The 24993-nt window shown below is 41.0% G+C and overlaps 1 protein-coding gene across 1 annotated transcript in view; it reads right to left on the bottom strand.

Annotated features, from left to right (window-relative positions):
- SYNE2 (spectrin repeat containing nuclear envelope protein 2) overlaps positions 1-24993 on the bottom strand; it is a 267176-nt gene that overhangs the window by 64029 nt on the left and 178154 nt on the right. The window contains 14 exon segments of the mRNA XM_002914161.4: positions 541-745; positions 3724-3854; positions 3998-4168; positions 9427-9579; positions 10813-10968; positions 12730-12906; positions 14521-14667; positions 15084-15266; positions 16212-16344; positions 17293-17489; positions 20589-20720; positions 22054-22227; positions 23779-23979; positions 24121-24240. Of these exon segments, the coding sequence (XP_002914207.2) occupies positions 541-745; positions 3724-3854; positions 3998-4168; positions 9427-9579; positions 10813-10968; positions 12730-12906; positions 14521-14667; positions 15084-15266; positions 16212-16344; positions 17293-17489; positions 20589-20720; positions 22054-22227; positions 23779-23979; positions 24121-24240 (2280 nt within the window).

The raw sequence follows: 24993 nt of genomic DNA, 5'->3' as shown, positions 1-24993 counted from the left end.
TATCAGAAAGTACACAATGCATCTGGTCACTCAGTTTAAAACTAGAGTGTATTCACTTCCTGGGCACTCATTATTACAAGAGGATAAAATTATACAACTCTTAAATATAGTCTAAAAATCTTTATACCTATAGGAAAGCCATATTAATGTGGCATGAGTCCATGATTATTTCTAAAGCAAGAGTAGATATGCAGATGAGTGCACAGATGGGTATCTCAGTTGAGATACTTTTGCCTTTATCTGAGACCTTGTATGAGGCTTTTGCTTTAGAGATTTACCTGCTAGAATGAAAGGGGAAACTTGGAGCAAGGTGCTGTCAGATGCCCTTGACCTAGCTACCTGCTGCCTAGACCTCACCTCTGAGCTGCCACCTGGCCCTCTCAACCCTGGACATCCCAGACTTGTTCATGTCCTACATGGGGTGCTCATGAACCTGTTCTGACCCACTTCTTTGTCCCTGTGGTCTGTCTAGTCCCCAGGTCATGGCCCTATCTGCTGGGCTGTCTTGGCCTTGGTTTTCCCAATGGGCTCTGTGACCACCTTTACATCCTGCAGGGCTGGGGTCAGGATCTCTGCCAGGTTGTTTCCAGACATGTTGATGTTTTCAATCTGTTGGTACTTTGCTTCCTGTTGCTCCAGCCTTGCTGCGGCTTCCATGTGAGCACTGTTATAGGCCTTCCAGAGCTGCAGCAGACTCTGGGCCTTCTGCAACTGGTCTGCGAGGTCCTGGTTTACCTGGGTCCACCTGGCAGAACAACACGAACAACAGGACCCTCAGACCATCCTCCCCATTGTAGCAAAAGCACACTGCACACATTCTACCCGTAAGTCAATAGCAGATGGATTGTTAAGAAGACACAAATGCCGTTTATATTAATGCATCACCATTATATAAACACAAGTCCAAACTAGGATATTTCATTGACCTTATAATTCTCAACAAGCACTACCAACTTTGTGATTGGCAAGATTATATTACGAAAGTCTGTTAGGTAAAGGTAGAAGACTGCTGAACTGCATGCCTGATGAAACCTTCCCCACATGAGAGGGGCTCCCGGTTTGGGGTGGGGGTTTGTTAAATAGGCCTTATTTAAATTGTGTTGATTCCAAATTTATTTTTTAATTACAAAAGCAACATGCTCCTTATATAACAGTGGGAATGAAACTGTTTTTATTCCACATACAGACTATAGTACCTTTTTTCCCCCATATGACTTGAAAATTTCCCCATTAGTAATAAAAAAACAAGTCTAATTTGAAATGGCTGTACATAATAGTCTTTAAATGGTCTGGTTTTTGTTTCATTACCAAATCTGAGTTTACTATGGATACTGAAGTAATTTTCAATTTTTGCTTTCAAATCTAATGCTCAGATACAACTTTGGTCAAAAGGCCTTTTTCTGCATTTCAAGACATTGACCTTAAACTAGATTTCTGAGAGAATTCTTTGGTCAAAGGATAAAAATATGTAAACATTTTTAAAGTTATGGTTTTATATATATTATATATATATATATATANTTCCCCACATGAGAGGGGCTCCCGGTTTGGGGTGGGGGTTTGTTAAATAGGCCTTATTTAAATTGTGTTGATTCCAAATTTATTTTTTAATTACAAAAGCAACATGCTCCTTATATAACAGTGGGAATGAAACTGTTTTTATTCCACATACAGACTATAGTACCTTTTTTCCCCCATATGACTTGAAAATTTCCCCATTAGTAATAAAAAAACAAGTCTAATTTGAAATGGCTGTACATAATAGTCTTTAAATGGTCTGGTTTTTGTTTCATTACCAAATCTGAGTTTAGTATGGATACTGAAGTAATTTTCAATTTTTGCTTTCAAATCTAATGCTCAGATACAACTTTGGTCAAAAGGCCTTTTTCTGCATTTCAAGACATTGACCTTAAACTAGATTTCTGAGAGAATTCTTTGGTCAAAGGATAAAAATATGTAAACATTTTTAAAGTTATGGTTTTATATAGAAGCATTATAATATTTACATTTACCCCTAAAGCACATGAAAATGCTTGTTTCATGATATCCTTAACCCCGCAAAATAGATGGAAAAGGTGAAAAATGGCACAATCGCTTTATTTTTATACATTTCAAAAATCTTATCAGACCAGCATTTTTTTTTTTAAAGATTTTATTTATTTATTCTACAGAGAGAGAGACAGCCAGCGAGAGAGGGAACACAAGCAGGGGGAATGGGAGAGGAAGAAGCAGGCTCCCAGCAGAGGAGCCTGATGTAGGGCTCGATCCCAGAACGCTGGGATCATGCCCTGAGCCGAAGGCAGACGCTTAACTGCTGTGCCACCCAGGCGCCCCAGACCAGCATTTTTTCTTAACAATATTCTTCCCAATTATAAATACCACATACACTCATTATAAAATAAAAAGAAAACAAAACCCCACAAAACACGTATGTTTAAATCTATCTATCCTTACATCTGCGTCTAGCTTATCTACCTACCTTCCTACTTACCTACCTACCTATCTATAAAGAGAAGGTAACAAAACCACCTGACATCTTACTAATCTATAGATAACTACTAATTAATCTATACTTTAGATTATAAAATTGTCTATTAGCTATAGATACAACTTACATATATATAATTTAGATTATAAAAACCTACTAAGTTAATGTATAGATTAGCATTTTGATGCTACTTTCTCCAACCTTTTTCAGCAAGCCTTCTGATATATTCTTGTGCCAACAACTGAACATGCATGTGCAACGGCAACAACTGAGTCCCTCTAATAGCAAACTGCACCGCCATGTTTTGAAGGTGGCATCAGATACACGTCTATGTTCCTCCTTACTCTCCCTCCTTCCCTTCTCCCAGTAAGGGCTGGATCACGGGCTGAGGGTGCCACTGCAGGGTGTATAAATTTGGTGTCCGTCGTTCAACACTTGTTCATGGTGGATTTACCAGAGATGCTGAATTTGCGTGGAGGAAGGGTAGAGAAGGGCACGGAGGGTAGCTTCATGTCCTCGTTACTGGAGCAAATTATCCTTAGGCCAAATTTCATGTCCTCCTCAGCAAAATAAAAGTCTTGCAATTTACTAGGGCCACACTCCTTAGAAGGAGTTTTTTGTTTTTTTTTTTTTAAGATTTTTTCTTTATTTATTTGTCAGAGAAATAGAGCATAAGGAGAGGGGGAAGCAGGCAGAGGGAGAAGCAGGCTCCCTGCTGAGCAAGGAGCCCGATGTGGGACTCGATCCCAGGACCCTGGGAACATGTCCCGAGCTGAAGGCAGATACTTCACCGACCGAGCCACCCAGGTGTCCCTAGAAGGAGCTTTCGACCATGCAGTTCATCAAATAATTCCTTCCAACCTCACAAATCACCTCCCCAAGAGGAATAATAACATCCCCTTTCTTCCATCTTACGTTTCCAGTGAAAGAGATTGTCCATGTGACTACCCAGTAGCCTGTCTCTGCCTGGGATTTTGGTGTCTCTGAGGCTCGCACCGGCCACTTAGTCCGTGACCTCTCAAAGTGGCTACCCTGCCTACAAGGCAAGGAAGAGCCTTCCCCAAATCAAATCTTACCTAAACTAGATGCCTCAAAGCAGAAGAAACCAGAAGAGCACAAAGCCAGTTATCTCTGACAACTACACATACTTTACGGAGCCTTTGTCACTTCACTCACCCCATGTCGTTGAGATCAAGATATCTGCTCCGTTATTCAAGCAGAATCTTAAAGCATACCTGGCGTGCGTCTCTTGGCACTTCTCTTTGATTATCTCAGCAACTGAGGGGCAGCGATCTTTGAGTTTTCCAATCACCTCCTGCAGTTTCTCCCAACTTTCTTCACTGTTCTCGGCTTCATCCTGAAGAGACTGAAGGAAGAGATCAGGTTATTTAAAACACTGTCTTGTGTTTCTCTGTGGACAGCACCAAGGCAATTGTGTCCACTTCTGTGCTTGATTCCACTGGAGATTTTCTGCCAACAGTGCACTGTGCCAAGATCTGGTTACATTACCTGAAGGTTCTGCACCTGGCATCTTAAGGCTTCTAATGACAAAACCACAGGCTTGCTGTGCTCCATGCAGTACCAGAATCGGATTGTCATCATTGTCACTTCCTCATACAGTTTATCATAAACCTTCCACTCCTGTAAAACTGAGTGCATGGAGGTCTTGAGCTCATTGACCTATATGAGAAGTGGAAACATATATAGAAAATCACTGAGAAGAGGCTCTCTTATCATTTTGTTCCCTTCTAAGGATTCTACCATGGGATCCAACTTAGGCATTTCAGTTTGAGAGCACTGGGGGGAATTTCAGTGACTAACTGAGGTGGGAAGGGTAGGTCAGTGAAAGAAAAATACCAGGGAGGACTAAGTTTTAGAACAGGTGAATGGAAAAGAGCCCTGAGGCCAGAAAGATCGGCATGGATGGCACGAACAGAGTTCAGCCCAGCATGAGACAGCCCAGGGAAAGAACAATGGGTGGGGAATCAGAATCTGTGAGCATACATTTCGTGACAACCAGTGAGCTTTCTGATCTTGGGCAAGTTATTTAACCCTTGAGTCAGTTTCCCTACTCGCAAAACAGATAATAATAATAATAAATAAAAACATAAATAACATAGCGTCTGTGAAAATGTTCTGAAAAGTGTAAAGCATTCTAAGTGTAAAATGTTACCTCTGTTACCTGACACTTGAGTCAGCATAAATTGGAGAAGCATGTGCTCAGTCCAAACAAAAGGCAAGTACAAAGTAGGAGGAAATGCAATGGTGGGCATATTTTATCCTTTAGTATGTTTGATAATCGTGAGAGGCTGAAGCATGTAAACGATCTCAGATACAACTGAGAATATGTAAGTATATATGTGTTTGTATGTTGCATAAAGAACATTTATAGCTCAACAATAAAAAGACAAATAACCAAAGAATTAAATTGGGCAAAGGACTGAATAGATTTCGCTCTAAAGAACATTCACAGTCATTTGAGAAATATAAATCAAAACCACAATGAGATGTCATTCACATCCACTGAGATGGCTATAATCAAAGCTAGATAATAATCAGTGTTGGTGAGAGGGTAGAGAAATTGGAGCCCTCATACATTGCTGGTGGAAACATAAAATGGTGTAGCCTCTGTAGAAAAATGTTTGGCAGTTCCTCAAAAAGTTATAGAGTTACCATATGTCCTGCTAATTCCACTCTTAGGTATATACCCAAGAGAAATGGAAACATGTTCATACAAAAACTTGTACACAAACCTTCGTAACAGCATGATTCGTGACAGCCTAACAGTGAAAACAACACAAATGTCCATCAATGGATAAACTGTGTTATAGCCATACAATGGAACATTATTCATCCATGAAGTTCTGATACAGACTATAATATTGATGTTGAAAACATGCTAAGTGAAAGACAGAGAAGACCACACGCTGTATGATTCCATGTGTATGAAATGTCCAGAATAGGCATATACACAGACATAGAAAGTGGATTAATGTTTCCAGGGACTAAGGGAAGGGAGGAATGAGGAGTAATGGGGGTTTCTTTTTGAGTTGACAAAAACGTACTGGAATTACACAGTAGTGATGGTTGTATAGCTCTGTGAATATACTAAAAACCATGAAACTGTACACTCAGACAGGTGAGTTTTATGGTATGTGAATTATATCTCAATTTTAAATAAGGATTTGAGTAGAAATGGAGTGTGATCACTACATTGGCCCAACTGGACAGTTTTGTGACGGGACATCAACTTTCAGATGTAACCACACAGGCCTGCATTCAGGCCCTCTGTTCTCTGCTTAACATATACCTGGAGGACGCACATCCGTGTTGACAGGCAGGCTTCCTCCAGCCCTGCCCAAAAAAAGGACAGATGAAAAACAACCTGGGATGCTAAAATGTCAGCCTCACATCGGCAACTGTGTAGGCCGAATGTCTTTATAAGGGCTCAATGGCTCTGGAAAAGAATCTATCATTAAGAAAGAATAAAAGATACTAAGGAAAAAAAGGAGGTAGGATGGGAACTCCTGATAGATGGAAGCTGGGACTCTCTGGTGGCAGGGATGATTCAGGAAGAAGGGTGCCTATAGGCACATGGCTACACAAGGCACTGCCACAGTCCAGGCCACAGAAGGCCTTCATGGCTTCCACATACAAAGCTGGTCCAACTACTGGTGGTCTTAAGGGCAACCCTTAGACTATTACAATGTCGTGGGAAAGAAATGGCACATGTGGTTTGAGGAAAAGGATAAGAAGACCATTAAGCAAAATTCACTACACTAGAAACAAGGAGGAACACTTTCAAAATGTTAAGAGTAGGATCAGCCCGTATGGCAGCATTCGTTGAGTGTCATATAGGCATTGCTACAAAGTTAGAAAGAATTATTATCATCCCTATTTTATAGACCAGGAAGTCGAGGCATAGAGAGGTTAAGTACATCCTGGGACACAGACAGAAAATGGGGCTGCCAGGATTTTTATTTAGACAGAGAATCAAAGCCCTTCCTCTTAAAGGTGAGGCTCTACTGACTTTGCAGTACTTATGGATGGATGGTCTAGCTTTTGTGTTTTCTGCACTAAAAAAAATAACTTTGGGGCACTTGGCTGGCTCAGTCGGTAGAGCATGTGATTCTGTCCTCAGGGTCATGAGTTCAAGCCCCACGTTAGGGATAGAGACCATTTTTTAAATTTTTTTTAAATTAAAAAAATAGCATTATTGAGATATAACTCACATTCCACACGACTCACCTATTTAAAGTACACAATCACCATAATCAGTTTCAGAACATTTGCATCAGCCCAGAAAGAAACCCCATACCCACTGGCAGTTACTCCTTCCCCAACCCTTTCCCAGCCAAAATCTACCTTTCCTCTTTAGAGAATTTGTCTACTCTGGACATTTCATATAGACGGAATCATACAATATATGGTCTTTGGTGACTGCCTCTTTTCGCTCGTGTTTTCGAGGCCATCAATGTTGTAGCAAGTATCAGTACTTCATTCCTTTTTATGGCTGAATAATACCCCATCGCATGGATATACCACTTATTTACCCATTTATAAGTCGAGGGACACTTGGATCGTCTCTACTTTTTGGCTATTATAAATCATCCTGCTATGAACATTCATGTCCAAGTTTTTGGTGTGGACATATGTTCTCTTGGGTAGATACTTGGGAGTAAAGTTGCCGAGTCATACAATAACTCATGTTTAAACATTTTAGGACCTGCCAGACTGTTCTCCAAAGCAGCTGCTCCATTTTGCCTTCACCAGCAGTGTACGGGAGTTCCAATGTCTTCACACCCGTGCTAACATTTGTTATCGTCTGCCTTATTATTACCACGACGGAGGGGGGGGTGTGAAGCAGTATTTCACTGTGGCTTTGGTTTGTATTTCCTTGATTAATAATATGGAGCATCTTTTCATGTACTTGTTGGCCATTTATATCTTCTGTAGAGAAACAGCTATGCAGATCACTTGCTCATGTTTTCCCTTTGGTTATCTGTCTTCTATATATTGTAGATTCAAGCCCCTAAATGTGCAAATATTTTCTTCTATTTTGTGGTTTGTCACTTCACTTTGTTGATGGTGCCCTTTGAAACAAAAAAGTGTTTAGTGTTGAAGTCCAGTTTATTTTTTCTTTTGGTGCTCGTGCTGTTAGTGTCATATCTAAGAAACTATTGCCTAATCCAGTCATGGAGATTGAGGCCTAGGTTTTCTTCTAAGAGTTTTGTAGTTTTAGCGCTTGTATTTTTATTTTTTAAATATTTTATTTATTTATTCGACAGAGATAGAGACAGCCAGAGAGAGAGGGAACACAAGCAGGGGGAGTGGGAGAGGAAGAAGCAGGCTCATAGCAGAGGAGCCTGATGTGGGGCTCGATCCCGTAACGCCGGAATCACACCCTGAGCCGAAGGCAGACGCTTAACCGCTGAGCCACCCAGGCGCCCCTAGCACTTCTATTTTTGATCCATTTAATTTTTATACATGGTGTGAAGGTGTAAGTCTAACTTCATTCTTTGGAACGTGGATATATAGCTCTCCTAGTACCATTTTTGAAAAGACCACTCCCCACCCTGTAATTGTCTTGGCATCCTTGTCTAAAAATTAGTTGAGTATAATGGGAGGGTTTATTTCTGGACTTTTAATTCTATTCCATTTATTTGTAAGCCTACCTTCTATGGTAGTACCATCCTCATTTTTTTTTTTTTACTTGCATTATCTCAATCTTTTTTACCCCAACATTTTTATAATTCATTATGTTGTGATTATCTGTTGAAGTATGTTTCCTCTGGTAACCTGTGAGCTCTTCGAGGGTAGGACCCATTTACTTTTTTATCTTTGTATTGTTGGCAGTGAGCCTAGTGCCTCACAGAAGGTAAGTTTAACAAATGACTCACACAAGATATGTTAAGCTCACCTCTACTTTTCTGCCTGAGTTCTGGAGGAGAAAGGAAGCTGAGGGTCACCTATGAGTTTCATTCATAAAGGTTATTCCAATTCCCTCTTGGAACAAATGATCAAAAGTAGATTTTAGTAGACAACAAATAAATCCACAGTAAGGACCTCTGGGAAGTATGGACACACCTATATAACTAGCTAGTATTTATAGTTTTCCTCTCCATTTGTGGGGAACCATCAAAATTGTAATAGCTGGAGATGCCCGTCTTTGCTTTCCCGGTGCTCTGCTCCTGGAATGGGTAAATGCAGACTTTAACATGTCTTTCAGGGCGCCTGGGTGGCTCAGTTGGTGAAGTGCCTGCCTTTGGCTCAGGTCAGCATCCCAGGGTCCTGGGATTGAGTCCCCACATCGGGCTCCTTGCTCAGGGGGCAGTCTGCTCCTCCTCTCCCTCTGCCCCTCCCCTAGCTTGTGCTCTCTTTTGCTCACTCTCTCAATAAAACAAAAAACAAAACAAAAGCATTATATATATAACATGTCTTTCATAAGATGACATCTTCTATACTCTTCCTCTTCACTTTCTCCTCACCACATGCTAAGCTTCTCCCCACCTCTGGAGTTCTCCATATGCTGACCACGCTTCTAGCTTAAAGAGGCTACAGGAGACGGGATCACTCCCTTCCTGAGGCACCTTCCTGATGTATTTTTTCTTAGCTGCTCCTGCATATCTGGCCAGGAAACAGGGCCAGATGCTCTGCTGGGCTGGGGGGTGGAGACATCTTGTCTGTGAGTACATTAGACAAAACAAAGATAGCCAAATGGATTTCTAGCCTGCCAGTGGTGTTAGAATTGGTGGCTCTACCTCTAATTCTCCAGTGGGAAAAAAGGGGGGGATCTGAAATGCTTTTCTCTACTTCAGTATTTCTCTAAGCAACTCCTCAGTTTTTACCACAGCATGAGTTTCTGTGATTAAACAACCACCAAAAAGGATGAAAGAATGTATGAAGAGAAATGGCATACTTCAAATGAGTCCCAGTACCTGGCTGATAACACTGCTCCTTTTTTGAAATAACCCATCAATTCTGGATGCTGTGTCTTCTAACAGTGGCATCGTCCCACTCTCCAAAGTCAGGTAACTTTGTCTCAACTCATCCAGGGCTTTGGATTTAATTGCAAGTTGATTTTCTATATCCTGGAAAGGAAAGAGGGAAAGGTTTTCATATGCACAGCATTATAGAACGAGAAGGTGTAAGAGACAGGCGATTCCCCTTTATGAGTAAAAACGCCATTAGGGTACATAATTAAATAACATCACACCTAAAGACATTTTAATCACAATACATTCAATTCAATTTTTGCAATTACTACAGTATGAGATTTTACAATAATTTCAATTACTATGTGGATCTAGATTTTAGAAGAGTCTAGGTAATAAGCGCTTATCATCATGGTATAGTAGAAAGAGTCCAGGAGATCGAGTCCCCGTTCCATGTCTGCCCGGTACTGGCTGTCTAACCGGGTGCAGCACAGACCTGTGGAGTGCGAGCTTCCTGTCAGGAGGTATGCTGAATCTGAGGTGGCTGGAGGAATTCTAAATGGAAATGGCTAGAAACAGGATTGCAAGGATCTCTTCTAATGAGCGCTGCTGCTCCCATAGCATGCCCAGTATTCTTCTAGAACCTTCTCCGTAGAACTGGGGTGTGAGCTGACCTTCCAGCCCCAATGGGGGAGGAAGGGCATGGCACTCATGCAGTAGGTCCAGAGGCAGCATAACCAGTGCCAGCTGTAGCGACAGGGACAGCCAGAGCGTTTGCAATAGGGAGGGACACAACCCGGGCAGTACTCAAGGAGGATTAATCTACACTTGCGTGAGGGCATCTAAGAGACTGAGTGACCCGGCAAATGACAACTGAGCAAAACCAAGGGCACAGCCAAGAGCTTTAAGCTCAAATGTGATTTAGACAGTGGTTCCCAGGGACAAGAGGTCCTTTCAGAACACCTTACTCAGCAGGTCAAAGAAAATCATTTTCCTCTGAAGAAACAGAATGAAACACTAAAAATAATGGAAACCTTAGAGTAATTTTGTAAATGTTGAGTAAGTTAATAAAAACACGAAAATTGGAAAACATCAAATCAAAATGCCCTTTGAACGTTTTCTTTCAGGAGTAACATCCAAGACTTAGGAACAATAACTGAAAATACCTTCTTCTACTTGTCATTTAAAAAAAAAAAAAGCATTTTGCAATTTTGTAAAACCCATGGATGGTTATTTTACATAACAAAGAAAGTACCTGGGGATTTGGAGGAGACCCTCAGAAAGTACAGCCACGTATCCTACTCCTTGGGGCAGAAGTAGCAACTAAACAACATGGCCACGTAACCAGTCTGGCCACGCCTCGTGGGCAGGTGCCGTGTGCCTTCTCACCTGACAGTCCAGGAGCATCTTCTGCACCGAGATCACACTGCCAGGTTTTTGTAAAGTTTTCAGTCTCTCCTCTTGTGCCTCCATCCAGTTGTTCAAAATCTGTATTTTGTTTTCATTCTCAGTGATACTTTCCAAAAGTTGTTCTAAATGCTGTATCTATAAATTATAAATAAGAAAATTAAAATTTATTTTAAGCCATATGCTTTAAAATGGAAATGTCATGGCAGTTATTTTCAACAAAATAATTTTGTTTCTTCTCAGATTCCTCATATTTAGCATAAGATTTCCCAAAAACTTTTGGAACAAAGATTCATAAATTAGGAAATGGAACTAAAATCCCCTTCAGCATTTGAAATGAAAGCTAACCTAAGCAAGCTGGCTATTGGAGTTCCATAATACCTGTACAAAATAAAATCATAATACTATGAAAAAACACTGAATATTAGCAACATCTATTGATATACTTAAAGCTTAAGAAAACTTTCTTTCCCTAGACACTCTTCATTAGAATGGCTTACAAATTAAGTCAATATCAAAAATATCACATATAACCAATTTAATAAAATGACTGTTTTTAATGTCTGTGATTCTTCTCATTTCTATGCTCACGATTTTTATTAGGTTACAATCACAGCGTATGTAAAGTTTTACGTTCCTTTTCCAGTATGTCACAGGCACTTGCTTGGTTGGTTATGACATAGGCCTTATATTAACTTAAAAGGCTGCCCAATATTTTATCAAATGGACACAGTATAATTTGATTAAGTATTCCTCTATCGTTAGAAATTACGGCATTTTATATTTTTCACCAGTATAAATAATGTTGAACACTGTGTGCATATTTTTTCCTTTTTTGAAGGGCTATCTACTTAAGATAAATGTGTAAGAGGTGGCACGGCTAGGTTAAGAAATAAGATGATTATTCTCTTTCCTGAAATTTTCTAAATGCTTTCCAAAAGGGTATGTAAGCCACTATCTGCATATGAATGGGATAGCTTTGGCTTTTATCTTTATTCTACTAAATTCTTCTAATTTAATAAATGTATAATGTTACATGATGTTTATTTCGAATGCCTGATAATTGACGTTGTAATCTTTCCATGTTGATTTACTAATTATAAATTTGCTCTTTTGTGAACTGTCCATGTTTTTTGTCCACTCATGTACTTGAATCTTAATTGTATAAATCTTTTTGTATGCATTCTCTACACATAAAGAAATCAACCAATTGTTACTATCAATTATATATAAATACTGAATATTTCTCCAAGAATGAGTTTTCTTAATATTTTCAGACCCATAGAATGAAAATCTACCAAAAGACCACATACATTTTTCTTCTTTTTCATAATCTTTTCAAAGCTGTAATAGCTTTGCCACTTTTGAACATTTACTTTCACAGAAGATGTCAAAATCGGGGCGCCTGGGTGGCACAGCGGTTAAGCATCTGCCTTCGGCTCAGGGCGTGATCCCCGTGTTATGGGATCGAGCCCCACATCAGGCTCCTCCGCTGTGAGCCTGCTTCTTCCTCTCCCACTCCCCCTGCTTCTGTTCCCTCTCTCGCTGCCTGTCTCTATCTCTGTCGAATAAATAAATAAAATCTTAAAAAAAAAAATAAAGTCAAAATCTCCGACCATTTAATAGTCTCACGTAACACTTGACATCCTCTTAAATAAAATTTCTCCTCTTCACTTGCCTAACTCAATTTCCCACTAAGAAATCTCAAGGAAATAAGAACTTCTTCATACTCTTTTATAGGAACCCATGGAGACAGAACATAGGCTTCACAAAAGGGCTACTGCGGAAAGGATTATTAGGCTTAACTGTAAGTTAACCATGTGAATATCTTTTTAAAATTTTTCAGAAAGTGGCATTTTGCAAAGGCCAAATCACACAAACTGTGACACGGGAGCACACCTTTCTATTTAGGGTTCCATGTACCCGCTGCCATTGGCGGTTCATCTCTCCCAGGTGCTCTGCAAACTCTGTTCTCTCATAGCGCTTACTTTCTACATCACAGGTGCTTAATTGAAGTAATGACTGGTTAACAAAATCAACGATCCACTGTTTATAGTCCATTTCCATTCTGAACTCCTAAAACAAACAAACAAAATTAAGCAACCAAAACCTGAACCGAAGTAGGCTGCACCGGACTCCCCCCACCCCGCCCCCGGTGCACCAAATTCCCATTCATTAATTGAGGGGCACCTGTCTGGAGTTATTTTCTACCCTCCCCCCAATCCCACCAAATGTCTGCTTTGAGTGAAGAGTCTCCTGGAGAATTCCACATGCCTAGGAACAGACACTCGCCGCTTTCAAACAAACGGAAAAGTCAAAGGTGGCATCAGGTCTGGTGGCTGCATCATCTGAACTAAAATCAGGACCAGGGACTGACAAAGGCTTCCTGTGAGTGGCTTCCTCACGCTCCACTGGAATTCAGAGCCACCCTGCAGGCTCATGGAAATGAGAGTACGGGAAGTCTCCAGTTAAGACTCCCCCAGAAAACCCAGGACATTAAGGAACTTTGCCAGTGTAGGTCGCTTCTCTGTTCCTCTGGGGACAATCGAGGTCTCTGAGTTTGGAGGATTTAAGTTCTACAGCAATGCTAAAAATACCCTGGGGGCCAAGCAGGTTTCTGATGAGCCTGACACTTGTTGGGCTTATCCCGGAAAGTTCTAACACCTCTCTGGAGGTATGAGGAAGAAAATCATGTGGTATGTGCTGTGTTACTAGAGCCTGTAAGAATATATACCTGTGGACCCTCCAAAAATTCTACTACTCACTGAAGTGAGGACGTGCTAGCATTTAAAAATAAAATCCTTGCTAACATCATGTTTTGTGACCAAGGTATTCATGCCCTATCTACCAGAGGCTCGATCCATCAGCCTGTGAGGTCTTTGAAATCTCCCGTGTTCCTTGTGGTGAACTTGCCTGGCTCACAATAAAGGCTTGTGTGTGGCTTGATCGATGTTAGCTAAATCTACATGAAATCAAGTATCACGGCGAAGGCCACCTTCACATCTATTTGTAGAAGGATCTCAACTTTTCCTTACGCGTTCTCCTACGCAAAGAACATTTACTTGGTATCTACTGGATGCCAGGTATTGGGCTAGGTGTGCTATTTCAGGGAGGCGAAGGTACCTTCTGCTCTCAAGCAGCTGAGTCAAGGTGGGGAGACAGACACGTAAGCACATAATCACAGCACCATGGAGACACCTAATCCCAGAAAGTAAGCTCCTCTGGCAGGGAGAGTCAGGAATAGATTTCCCAACCAGGAGATACTTGAGCAGACTTCTGGAAGATGGCGGAGAGCACTTCTACAGCTAGACGTGGGGCACGAGAACTGCAGCCTGAAGGAGCAGCACAGAAAGCATGAGGGCGGAGAGCACCACACACAGCTGGTTCGTTGGCTTCCGGCAGAGTCTAGGGACTAAGTGGGGACTGAAAAAAGAAGAGGCTGGAGAGGTAAAGAGGGGTCAGAGCCAGTGAAAAGCTTGGATTCTGTCCTGTGGTGATGGGAGCTACCACAGGAAAGCAGGCAGAAGAAGAACAAGTCTGCTAGCATCTGCCTAGAATCCCCCAACATCCCATTCCTCACCCCTAGAATCGGTTTTTCTAAGTCACATCCTACGTGTCTCTTTGTTCCGCATTTCCTTTCCGACTGACTTCCCTTCTTTCATGAAAAGGCTTCTGGCTCTTTTTAATTACCTTGTACTTCTGAAGAAGATTTCTCACTTGAGACGCAGAACTCAGTGAATGCTCAGTGTCCTCATCTGCGGTCTGATGTTCCACATCGTTCATCCAGCTAATCATTTCTGTGATTGCTTTACGAGACGGCAGTTTCTCCATCTGAAGCTGTAAGGACAAAATGATTGCCATTTAATTACCTGCCGTTGACAAAATGAATCAGGCCATCCACTGAAGATGATATCTGGTTTGATAAAAGGCCTTGTTCCATAATTATGCAGGTGACTCACAAAAACAAACCCAGCATTCAGGCTTAGAAAACGTGACCCCAAAACAATGACAATGACCTTCACATAAAGTAACAGAGCGATGCAGATAAACTGGGAAATAAAGTAATTAAGCCTGATTTCTCCGGTAAGAAAGATCCCACTGGAGGAGAGGCCAGTAATTAAGACCTATATTCAGCGGTGCTGGCGAAAAATAGGTGGTGTCAATGAAAATTATTGAGTCAGAGAAATAATTTTAAAGGCGTTGTGAGCTAACAAGTGAATGCTAATTTGAATGCTGTGTCTTTAAACACCTACCTGGTGAAGTTTTTCTTGAATATCTGGAAGCTGAGTTATGAGCATTGTCCATTTTTGTTCCAGCTGCGCTAAGGAAGCCCTCAGCGTGGCCGTATCGGCCGCTTTCAGGTGGAGAAGCTGGCTCCCGGTTCCCACGACTGCAGCCTTCAAGGAAGACTTGTCGTCGAGTTCCTTTGAAAACTCCTAGAGGAAACAGTTGGAACTTGAGAAATGTTAAGAATCTGAAAACAGCGAAGAATAACTAACAGTCAGAATAACTGGTTAGAGTCCAAAGCTAAATCACTGAACTCAATTCACATCACAAATGTTTGCATGCATCTCTACACACACACACACACACACACGCACGCACACACAGCTTTTCCTACTAAGTGTCAGGCACTGTTCCAGGCATTAGATCACGGGGAACAAAAGAGATGGAATTTCTGCTCCCTGAGTGGCTTAATATTTTTAAAAAACAGACAAATCATTTCAACTTTAAAAGAAACAGCACACGAAATTCACATTAAATGAACTAGATGCAAGTAATTTTTAATGAAAATATTTGAAATCTTTCCTTTGTCTTTACAGGTGTTTTCAAGTATATTTTAAAATATTTACATTTTAATACCAAGGTGAGTGATCATTGCTATAAAATATGAAATTGGAGAAGAGAGAAAAAATACAGGAAAGGAATAAATTTATATTACAAAAGTTATACTTTCTTTTGTTTGAAGAAAAATCTCAAAACCATAGAACAACATTTTAGTAGAAATATCAGTTCTGTGTATGACAATTTAAAACCATGTATTTATTAACTTTAACATTTATGAATTAATAATTCTGTTAAGTTTTTTTGGGGGGGGGAGCAGGGAGTTACTTCCTGCATTTATAAAGTATGCCCCATGTCAGAGGAAGTTTTAAATTTATATATATTTTGTAGGCTCAATTAAAAATCTATTTGATCATTATTTTAAATATATAAATGACCAGTATAAACAAATAGCTCTAAGTTTGAAGAATAACATTAGTTCAAGTTTTCTCCCTCACCCACAAATAATTACGGAGACTATCACTATCAACCCTGGTCATTTCCCCCCATATTTATTTCTGACAATAACTATCTGAGCATATTTGATTACGACTTACAAAAAAGTTGTTTATGTTGCTTCTGATTGTATCCAAGTCCTGAGACACATTGAGGGATTGTTCTTTCCAGTAATTCAGAGTTTGCTGAGAAGATTCCAACCATTTGGTTAACTGATCCGAATCTCTGTTATAACTAACAGGAGCGAAGTGAGAGAGACAAAGAAAATTAGAAACATACTCTATGGAGGATATGTGTCATTGGCATATTTTCTTCTCATTTTGCTGTATGTTTTTCTGTGTTGAACTGCTCTATTATTGAGAAATCATGATGTTTTTAAGGATTACACCCCTGTTTTATCCCATGCCCCAAATCTGATGCTCCTGGCGTCTTCTATGACTTTCTTATGACTAATCTAGAAAATGGGCATTTTTTAGACTCTAACACATTTTCTTATTACAGCTACACAAAAATAAACCCATGGGTAAGGACAGCAATTATTTTTATTCATTAAATGTTCTCGACAGATTTGTTTATAGTAAAAATAAAACCAGCATTTGTGTAAGTTGTATAACAATAAACCGTTGGCCCGATACCAACATACTTATTGGAGGTGAAGGAAAATATCCAAGCAAAATGCTTCTCCTCTTCTAACTTTTAAACTTTAAACTCTTAACTAGGTTAAGATAGTTCCATATGAGGCAGGGATGAGGAGATTCAAATGTTCTATGCTCTCTACCTTCCTCAAGGGCTTCAAGATTAGATCCACTATACAAAATACTCTGAAGAACTCTGAAGACTTTTTCAAACTATTCTGTTAGCTAAAATTAATATTTCTTAATTTAACAACTTTGGGAGGAGAATAGGAAAGAGTGACATCATGGTATAAAGGCAACATGTATAACTTTAGAATATAATTCCTAGTTTCCGGAGAGCTGATTACATATTATCCTGAGTCTAGCAAACCAACCTCAGAGAACCTCGATCCCATTTAGCCCAGAAGAGGGACCTAAGAGCTTTAGATTGTTGACGAAAAACGTTACAACAGGGAGACCACATGTAAAATCTGGATGACCACAGGATCCCTCTGAAGGCTTTCCCCACATGGAAATCTGAGCGCAATCCATCCCTAAGAAAACATACCTGACCAGATGCTTGAGAAGTGTTTGTAGTCTGTGCAGTTCATGGTCGATTTTTTTGTTCAGGGCCAACCACTGCTCTTCTAGCTTTGCAATCTGGCCCTCTAGTTCGGGACAGCTCACGGATGCCACCAGCTGTTTGCCTTCATTCAGAGTTTGGTAGAGCCGGGCATGCTTTTCATCAATGTTTCTTTTTATTTGCTAAAAAAAGTCAAGTCACGGAATGAATGATCTAAAAACGAAGCCAGTCAATCTATTCGGAAATACTTCATTACAAACCTACAGCAGAGGCTACTGGAGAAGAGTAGCTCCCCTAACCGTCAAGACTCCTACAGTGTGGCTGAGGAAACATGAGTCCTGGTTTACAGATCACCTTCCACGATGCGAGTGTCCAACTAATGCATTTCTACGGCACATTTCTTCCTATTCTATAGGCTTATACATACAGATAGGAAACAAAAATTCTCAGCTTTAGACTGGAGAGTTAATTCGTCCACCTAAAAGCACAAAACAAGCTGGCAGACTGCTAGGGGCAGCAGACTACGGGGAACGTTCAGCTTGTGGACAAGTTTTGTGTGACCAGAAGATTATTTTCAAAAATCAGGAAATATTATATAGAAATCAGTATTTCCTGTGCCTCTGAGAAAACTGGGAGATCGAGCAACCTGGGTGTGCATTCTCACGTGGCACAGACGGGCTGGAACTGGGCAGCCATGCCTCCTTTAGAAGCTCTTCCTCCCTTCCACACTCTTCCACGGCAGTCCCCGCCATCCCTCCGACTGCAGATCCAGTAAGCGTCCCTATTTCCTTCTCCTGCCTGGCCCCGGTAAGCACTTTACATCGCAACTAGGTTTGAAGGGGTAAGAAAACGTTTCTGTATCATCCCTTAGGTCCAAAGACTAGGGAAAAATTCATTTCTAGAGTCTTCAAAATGGAGGGATTCAAAGGGAGAAAGGAAGAGGACTTTAGAAGAGTAAATTAAAACTGTACATCACTAATCCAACTTCATGAAAGGAAAAGAAAATCTTTAAAACTGCAATACAATGACCCCCCGAAGAGAACTCTGTCTCAAAGCAATTACCTTCCACCGTTGGGTTCAGCTAATGACACTTACCCTGACAGCTATTTAAGCTTAAAAAATAAATTCTGATCAAAATACTATTTTTCCTATTTTCCAATTAACTTAAAATCTTAAAAAAAAAAAAAGTCTTATTTATTTATTCAACAGAGATAGAGACAGCCAGCGAGAGAGGGAACACAAGCAGGGGGAGTGGGAGAGGAAGAAGCAGGCTCATAGCGGAAGAGCCTGATGTGGGGCTCGATCCCATAACGCTGGGACCACGCCCTGAGCCAAAGGCAGACGCTTAGCTGCTGTGCCACCCAGGTGCCCCTAACTTAAGACTTTTAAAAAGAATTCTACTTATAATGCCCTTTTCACCATTCCTATCTGTAACCCTCTCTTCCCACCTGATCCTAAAGGCATAAATAAAACTTCCAACATTTCTCTAAAAAAAAAAAAGAAAAGTCCTGGGAACCTGGCTGGCTCAGTCAGAAGAGCATGTGACTCTTGATCTCATGGTCATGAGGTCGAGTCCCACATCAGGTATAGAGATTACTTAAAAAAAGACTTCAAATTTTCTAAGCCTTCAGTGCAAGACACTTCATCTTTAGAGTATCTCTGAGAATTTTTTTTTTAAGATTTTATTTATTTGACAGAGAAAAGAGCAAGTGAGCGGTAGGCAGAGGGAAGGGAGAAGCAGACTACAGCTGAGCAGGGAGCCTGATGTGGGGCTTGATCCCAGGACGGTCCTGGGATCATGACCTGAGCCAAAGGCAGATGCTTAACTGACTGAGCCACCGAGGCGCCCGTAGTGTATCTCTGAGCAGTTTTAATTATGCCATTTTACACACAGGAGTCAGACTGCATAATAAGGTATAAGGTGCAGAGCCAGCATTTAACAAGGTATGTTCAACTCCAGAGGCCACACAGACACTATGTTCCATGGCCTACAGATGTCCGCCGATCAAAATAGATGCAAATCTCTCCATCACGTGGAAGACTGAGAATGACCTAAAGAAATCTGTAAGTGAGATGGGCTTTACAAGACGTCTGCCTTTTAAGTCTGGCAAATTTATTTATAAGTCTTAGAACAATGATTTCATTTTTAAAAAAATTTTTCAAATTTAACAGAATCACAGGTTGCTCTTTAAGGGACATGACTGATCACTTTTGGGGAAATCATCAGGCTTCTAGGAAGTGGGCGAACATGAACTGTTCCTTAACACAAGGGTAGGTTTAAAGTGCTATTTTCCACTGCATTCTCTTAGCTGTGCAGAGGGTACTTCCACATCCTTAGGCTAACAAAGAATTAAGCAGCAGCTTCCTGCCCCCAGAGGATTCAGATTTATCTCAGAGTTACACTCAATATAATAAGGCAAAGACATCAATTGTACCTTTCCAGGCACCTAGACAGCACGACTACAGCGTCGTTGCCTCCGGAAAACGTTCCTTCTAGGAGCTGAAATGCTTCTGAGGAACGGCAGGGGCCTGCCAAGTATTTCAGGCATTTTCCATCCCAGAGCCTATTCAGGCAACACACCTGCTTTTGAAGTTCTGAAGTTGACATCTGGTAACCACCTCCAGCTGCACAGCTCAGTGGGTGACTATGTATACTCGGAAGTTAGAACTAAGTGTTTTAAGTTTTCTGTTGAGAAGACTTAAAACTCATCTTTATCTTGCTGAACATGATCTCAGTGCCACTCGAAAACCATTTTAAGGTGTTCTTTTCTATGGCATCAAAATTTGAGGCACAGAAACTTTGATGGTACTATTACTTAATGCTGCACAAGAAAAATTTTATTGGAAGTCTTTTTATAATGCTGGTGGCAGGTAGATTATTGCCTCTTTCACTCACTGAAGTAAGAAAACCAAATACAGGTTTTGTGGCCCATGCTTTACAAAGTTTTATCCATCCTTCAGCTCACCTCCATACCCACTGACATCCACATCCTGAGACAGGGAGTACTAGCCTGATTACCCACATTCTACAGATAAAGAGAGAGAGACTTGGAGATAAAAAGGTGACACAGCGACAGATGAGAGCCAGGACTCAAACCCAGGACCTCCCCCCGAAGCCAGACCTGTGGCTACCCGGAGCAGCCCCAAAATCAAATCTGCAGTTCCCCCGAGTATGTCTAATAGTGAGTGGTGTGTTGAACTTCAATTCAAACCATTCCCCTTCAAAGGTGAGTGATTTAGTCAAAGCAAAGGAAAACACAAAGTGATGGGAGCAAAGTTACCTGGTAAAATGAAATCCTTTCCACTAATCTCTCCTCTGTCTCTTCCACCAAACTCACAGAGGGCAATGTAGATACCAGAATTTCCAGATCCTTTTCAAGAGATGTATAGTTTTCATCAAATTCTTCCCATTTCTAGAGAATCAAGAACATAACATCAGTGGGAACCCTTCTGTAGATTAGTTCCAGACAATGACAAAATTAATCATAAAAATGAAAAAGAACTCTGAGACCCTACAGAATTAAAACACAGATTCCAAGGTTTCTGAGAGAAACCCTAATGGAATGGAAAACCATTCCATCATCTGTGTGGAGAGGGTTTTGAAAAATCCAGTTGGCATCAGTGTTTTATGCTTGTCTCATCAAATCGAGTAGGGACTAATATGATTAAGTTAAAGGGATACCCTCAGCACGTATACCTCCGTGGAGACTTCAGGGCTGGAAGAGAGCCATTCTCTTACTTGGAAAGGAAGGGCTAACTTCTAAAGCCCCTCTCTAGTGGCTCCTGCTAGGCTACATCTGTCCTCCTTGCTCCAACCCCCAGCCCTCCCTGCCCCAAACCCCAGCCCACTGAACATTACCCGATCACGCTGCTAGGAGCCTAATCCCACCGTTGGAAGAAGGTAGGCTTACCCTTCATCAGGGGAGTACTATTTTCTTAGCCTGAGTCTTGCCTTGTCCTAGTTCTCTTCATGTCTATGGAAGCCCACCACTAGGATCTCAGCACACTAAAGAGCTGACTTATAGACACTAAATATTAGCTGTTGGAAAAATAACCCCCTTATTAGTTCTCTTCTCTACTGAAGTAGTGGGTCACCTGGCTATTAGGGCCATGCTTTGGGCTTAGACGGTCTCTTTCTTTAATACTATGAAATATTGCTCCAAATATCAATTTGACAAGTTAACCAGAAAATTCATTTCATTAGCATAAAATAACATTATCCCACTATAAAACTCCCAATATTTCCTTGCTTTTGGGTTATTTCCTTTAAGGGCTAACATCCACCGTGTTTAAGAAGTTAAAGGTGAAAACCTTAAAACTGAGAAAGAACTGTATGCAAACTTAATTTTCTTCTTTGAACTGGGATAAGACTATTAGGAGTCCACTTTAGCAACGGAACTTCTGGGCCTGTCCTCTTCGGGAAGCACCGTTTCTGAACCACTGACTGTTTCATGCAAAGGACCTCAGTCGGGATCTTAAAGTGCTCTCAATTTTGTTTATTTGCACACAAACCTAGAAGGTGGAAAGATGCTGTGTCATTCCCTAATTTACGCATGAGAAATCTAAGGGAATATTTCACTCAGGGAGTAGCAGTCCAAGCTAGAACACGCCTCCACGCTCCTCAGTGTTAGTTCCCATTTAACTACTGCTTAATGATAAATAGACACTTCTGGATACCAGGAGGCAGTGGTCAAAAATCTGGAATTCCAGGCTGACGTACAAAGTTTACATAACCCAAATACATACCTGTAGCAAGCTCTGCAGCTTTATTCCATGTTGGTGTGACTTTTCCTCCAGTAATTTAACTTCTTTTATTTGTTCTGCCCAAAATGTCTCTCTCTTTTGCAATAAAGAAGGAAGCATTTTGTTGGAGTATGTCTGGATCAACAGCATATCAGCAACAAGCTTCTGGAAAAAAACCTATAAAATGGACAAGATTTTAGTAATTACTTATTTCTATACTGTGAAAACTTACAAACCAAGTTATTTCTGCATTTTATACAGTAATCTTTGCTTTTTAATCCCAAATCCCACAACAGCCATGTAGAATCAAACATAAGAAAATTGACTGTATACCCCCTTAGTCTTCAACACTAATGGCATTTTAACAAATCATAAAGAAAAATCATCCTAAGTAACATTTTCCACAAAATGGTCCATGTGAAAGGGCAAACATTATTGGTCAATTTCAACTTCCAGTGAGATCTTCCTAAGTAGGTTACTCTAAGTTTGAAGAAACTTTACAGAAAGGCAGTTACGTGGCTGATTTATTTCAAGACAATAAAATGGATGGATAGATGTATGAGCCCGAGAAGCCCACACATGGAACAGCCAGAGGCTCCTACGCTTAGCTTGATTTTCTACTCAATAAAATGAACAAATAAAGGGAATTTGTTGACAAGGTCTCTTGGTATCCTGGGATGTAAAAGCGCCCAGAGATAACACTTTAGGAACCTTTATACAGTAAGGCTTTGCTTCATATGGTTGTCCTCCATTTATAGTCAGCTGCCCCTTCCAACTATTTAGAGGAACTTCTTACGTGAATCCTTTCTTCTTTTTCCTCGAAGAGGACACAGTGAAGGTGTAGATAGCATCCAGCATAGGTCCCAGCACACTGTAGATATTCCTATTATCTTCCCCTCCCCCCCCATTCTTTATACAATGTTTACCTTTGAGGTTTTTTTTTTTTTAAGATTTTATTTATTTGTAAGCAAGAGAGAGCACAAGCGGGGGTAGTGACAGGCAGAGGGAGAGGGAGAAGCAGGCTTCCCCCTGAGCAAGGAGTCCAACGTGGGACTCGATTCCAGCACCCTGGGATCATGACCTGAGCTGAAGGCAGATACTTCACCGACTGAGCCACCCAGGAGCCCCTACCTTTGAATTTCTTAGACTGAAGTCTACTGGTCGCAAGCCTAGAATTCTGCTTCTTTAGGCAGGAACTGTTTTACACATTTTTTTTTTTTTTAACATCAGCACTTACATTACTACAGGTCTTTAGTTGGTGATCATGAGGTTTTTAATAAAATGAGTGGAAAACGAAAAGATTTATTGTAGCTTTACATTAGGTATGTATTTATGTATTGAGGTATAGATATTTCTTTTGCTTTCAGTTCTCAGGAAAGCCTTCCCTAATTTCCTGAATTCAATTTATCCTCTTAAATGCTCTGAAGGCATGTATCTCAATTTTAATCTTAAATCCATCCGAAGGACTCCTTCATAAATGTCTTCTCTTTCAAGCAAAAGCTTCACGAACGTAAGGAAGTGTGTCTGTTTTCACTCACAATCATATTCTTAGAGGTTAGCAGGGTTCCTGGCATACTGGGAGCCCTCTAACAGAGGTTTGCAAAACAATGAGTGAATAAATGAATGAATGAACAATGCATATTTCACCAAGGAAGAAAATGGATACTCTCTGTTTAAGTCAGAAAGACTTAAAGTCTATGAAAAGGTAATCTGACCCATGCGTCCTACCTTGTGATTTTGTATTTGAGCCTGTAAGGCAGCTTTACTCTTGGTTTGTTTTAAGTGGTCATGGGCAAGCTTCTCCTTTCCGATATCTACTAGTTCTGCCATGCCTCGCAATAAGGCGTCTTGCTGGCTCTCAGTGATGAAAGGGCTGCTGAGTTCTGCGTACCGGGCTCTCAGGATTCCCCACATGCTGTCAAGTACATCCTGAAAAGAAGCAGCATCTTTATCCAATCATGAAAATAATCCGAATGGAGAATGGATCTAAACTCCCTTCAGGGAAGAAGAAAGTCTTACTCCTTACAATCACAGTAATTCACTGACTGAATGTCCTCTGCTCAGACATACCTCTAATTTGTAAACCTCTTGCAATAAAACATAAGGCAAATGAAGCCTCTCCCCTTCGTCTCTCAGCTTTGCCACCCGGCTCTCGGAGTTCTGCAGCTCCACTGTATACGCATCTGCTTTCTAAAGTGCGAGATGATGCAAAAAGTAAAAGCTTTTAATAAGTCAAAGAGGTGCACGTACTCATTTTAAAAGAATTAAACAGCACAGAAAAAAAACTAGGGAAACATGAAAGTCCCACTACTCCTCGCTCACTTCCAGCTTCTGCCAAAGAGCCGCAGTTGACAGTCTGGTCCCAACCCGTTCGAAGCTCACCCCAGAGGTATCCGTGCACCCCCTTACACGCGCCGAGTGCACACACCCTTCCACTTTGCGGTCCGCGTCCTCAGCGAGCAGCTTCTCCGCTGCTCTTCTCATCAGTACACACATGTGACTCCGTTTAATCGGACACACCGTATGCCACCGCAAGGCCACCCACTGCTTTCCTAACAGTCTGCTCCTCATGGCTTCTGGGCTACTTAAGGGGTTTTGATTCAAGCAGTGCTACTAGGTCCATCCTTGAATATTTATGTATGTATCTATCTCTTTGCACTTGTCTTACTTCCTTAGGATAAGCGCAAGTCCAACACCTAGAGCGGTGTCTGAACATAGTAGGTGCTCAATGAATACCTGCTGAGTAAATGAAGGAAGTGAAACTCTGTGGGTGGAAGAGCATTTACACGTCGAGTTCTGATTTATAACCCAGTGACCTGGAGAAGCTGGATGAATCACCACCCCTCCCGAGAGAAGGAGGGTCTCCTTTACGAACACCCTCACCGACACTGCACGAACATACGTTTTTGCCCAGTTGATAGGGGACAATAGTCCTGTGTTGGT

This window comes from Ailuropoda melanoleuca, chromosome 14 (assembly GCF_002007445.2).
Source record: "Ailuropoda melanoleuca isolate Jingjing chromosome 14, ASM200744v2, whole genome shotgun sequence".
Taxonomy (NCBI): Eukaryota; Metazoa; Chordata; class Mammalia; order Carnivora; family Ursidae; genus Ailuropoda; species Ailuropoda melanoleuca.
This window is presented reverse-complemented; position numbering and strand designations above follow the sequence as displayed.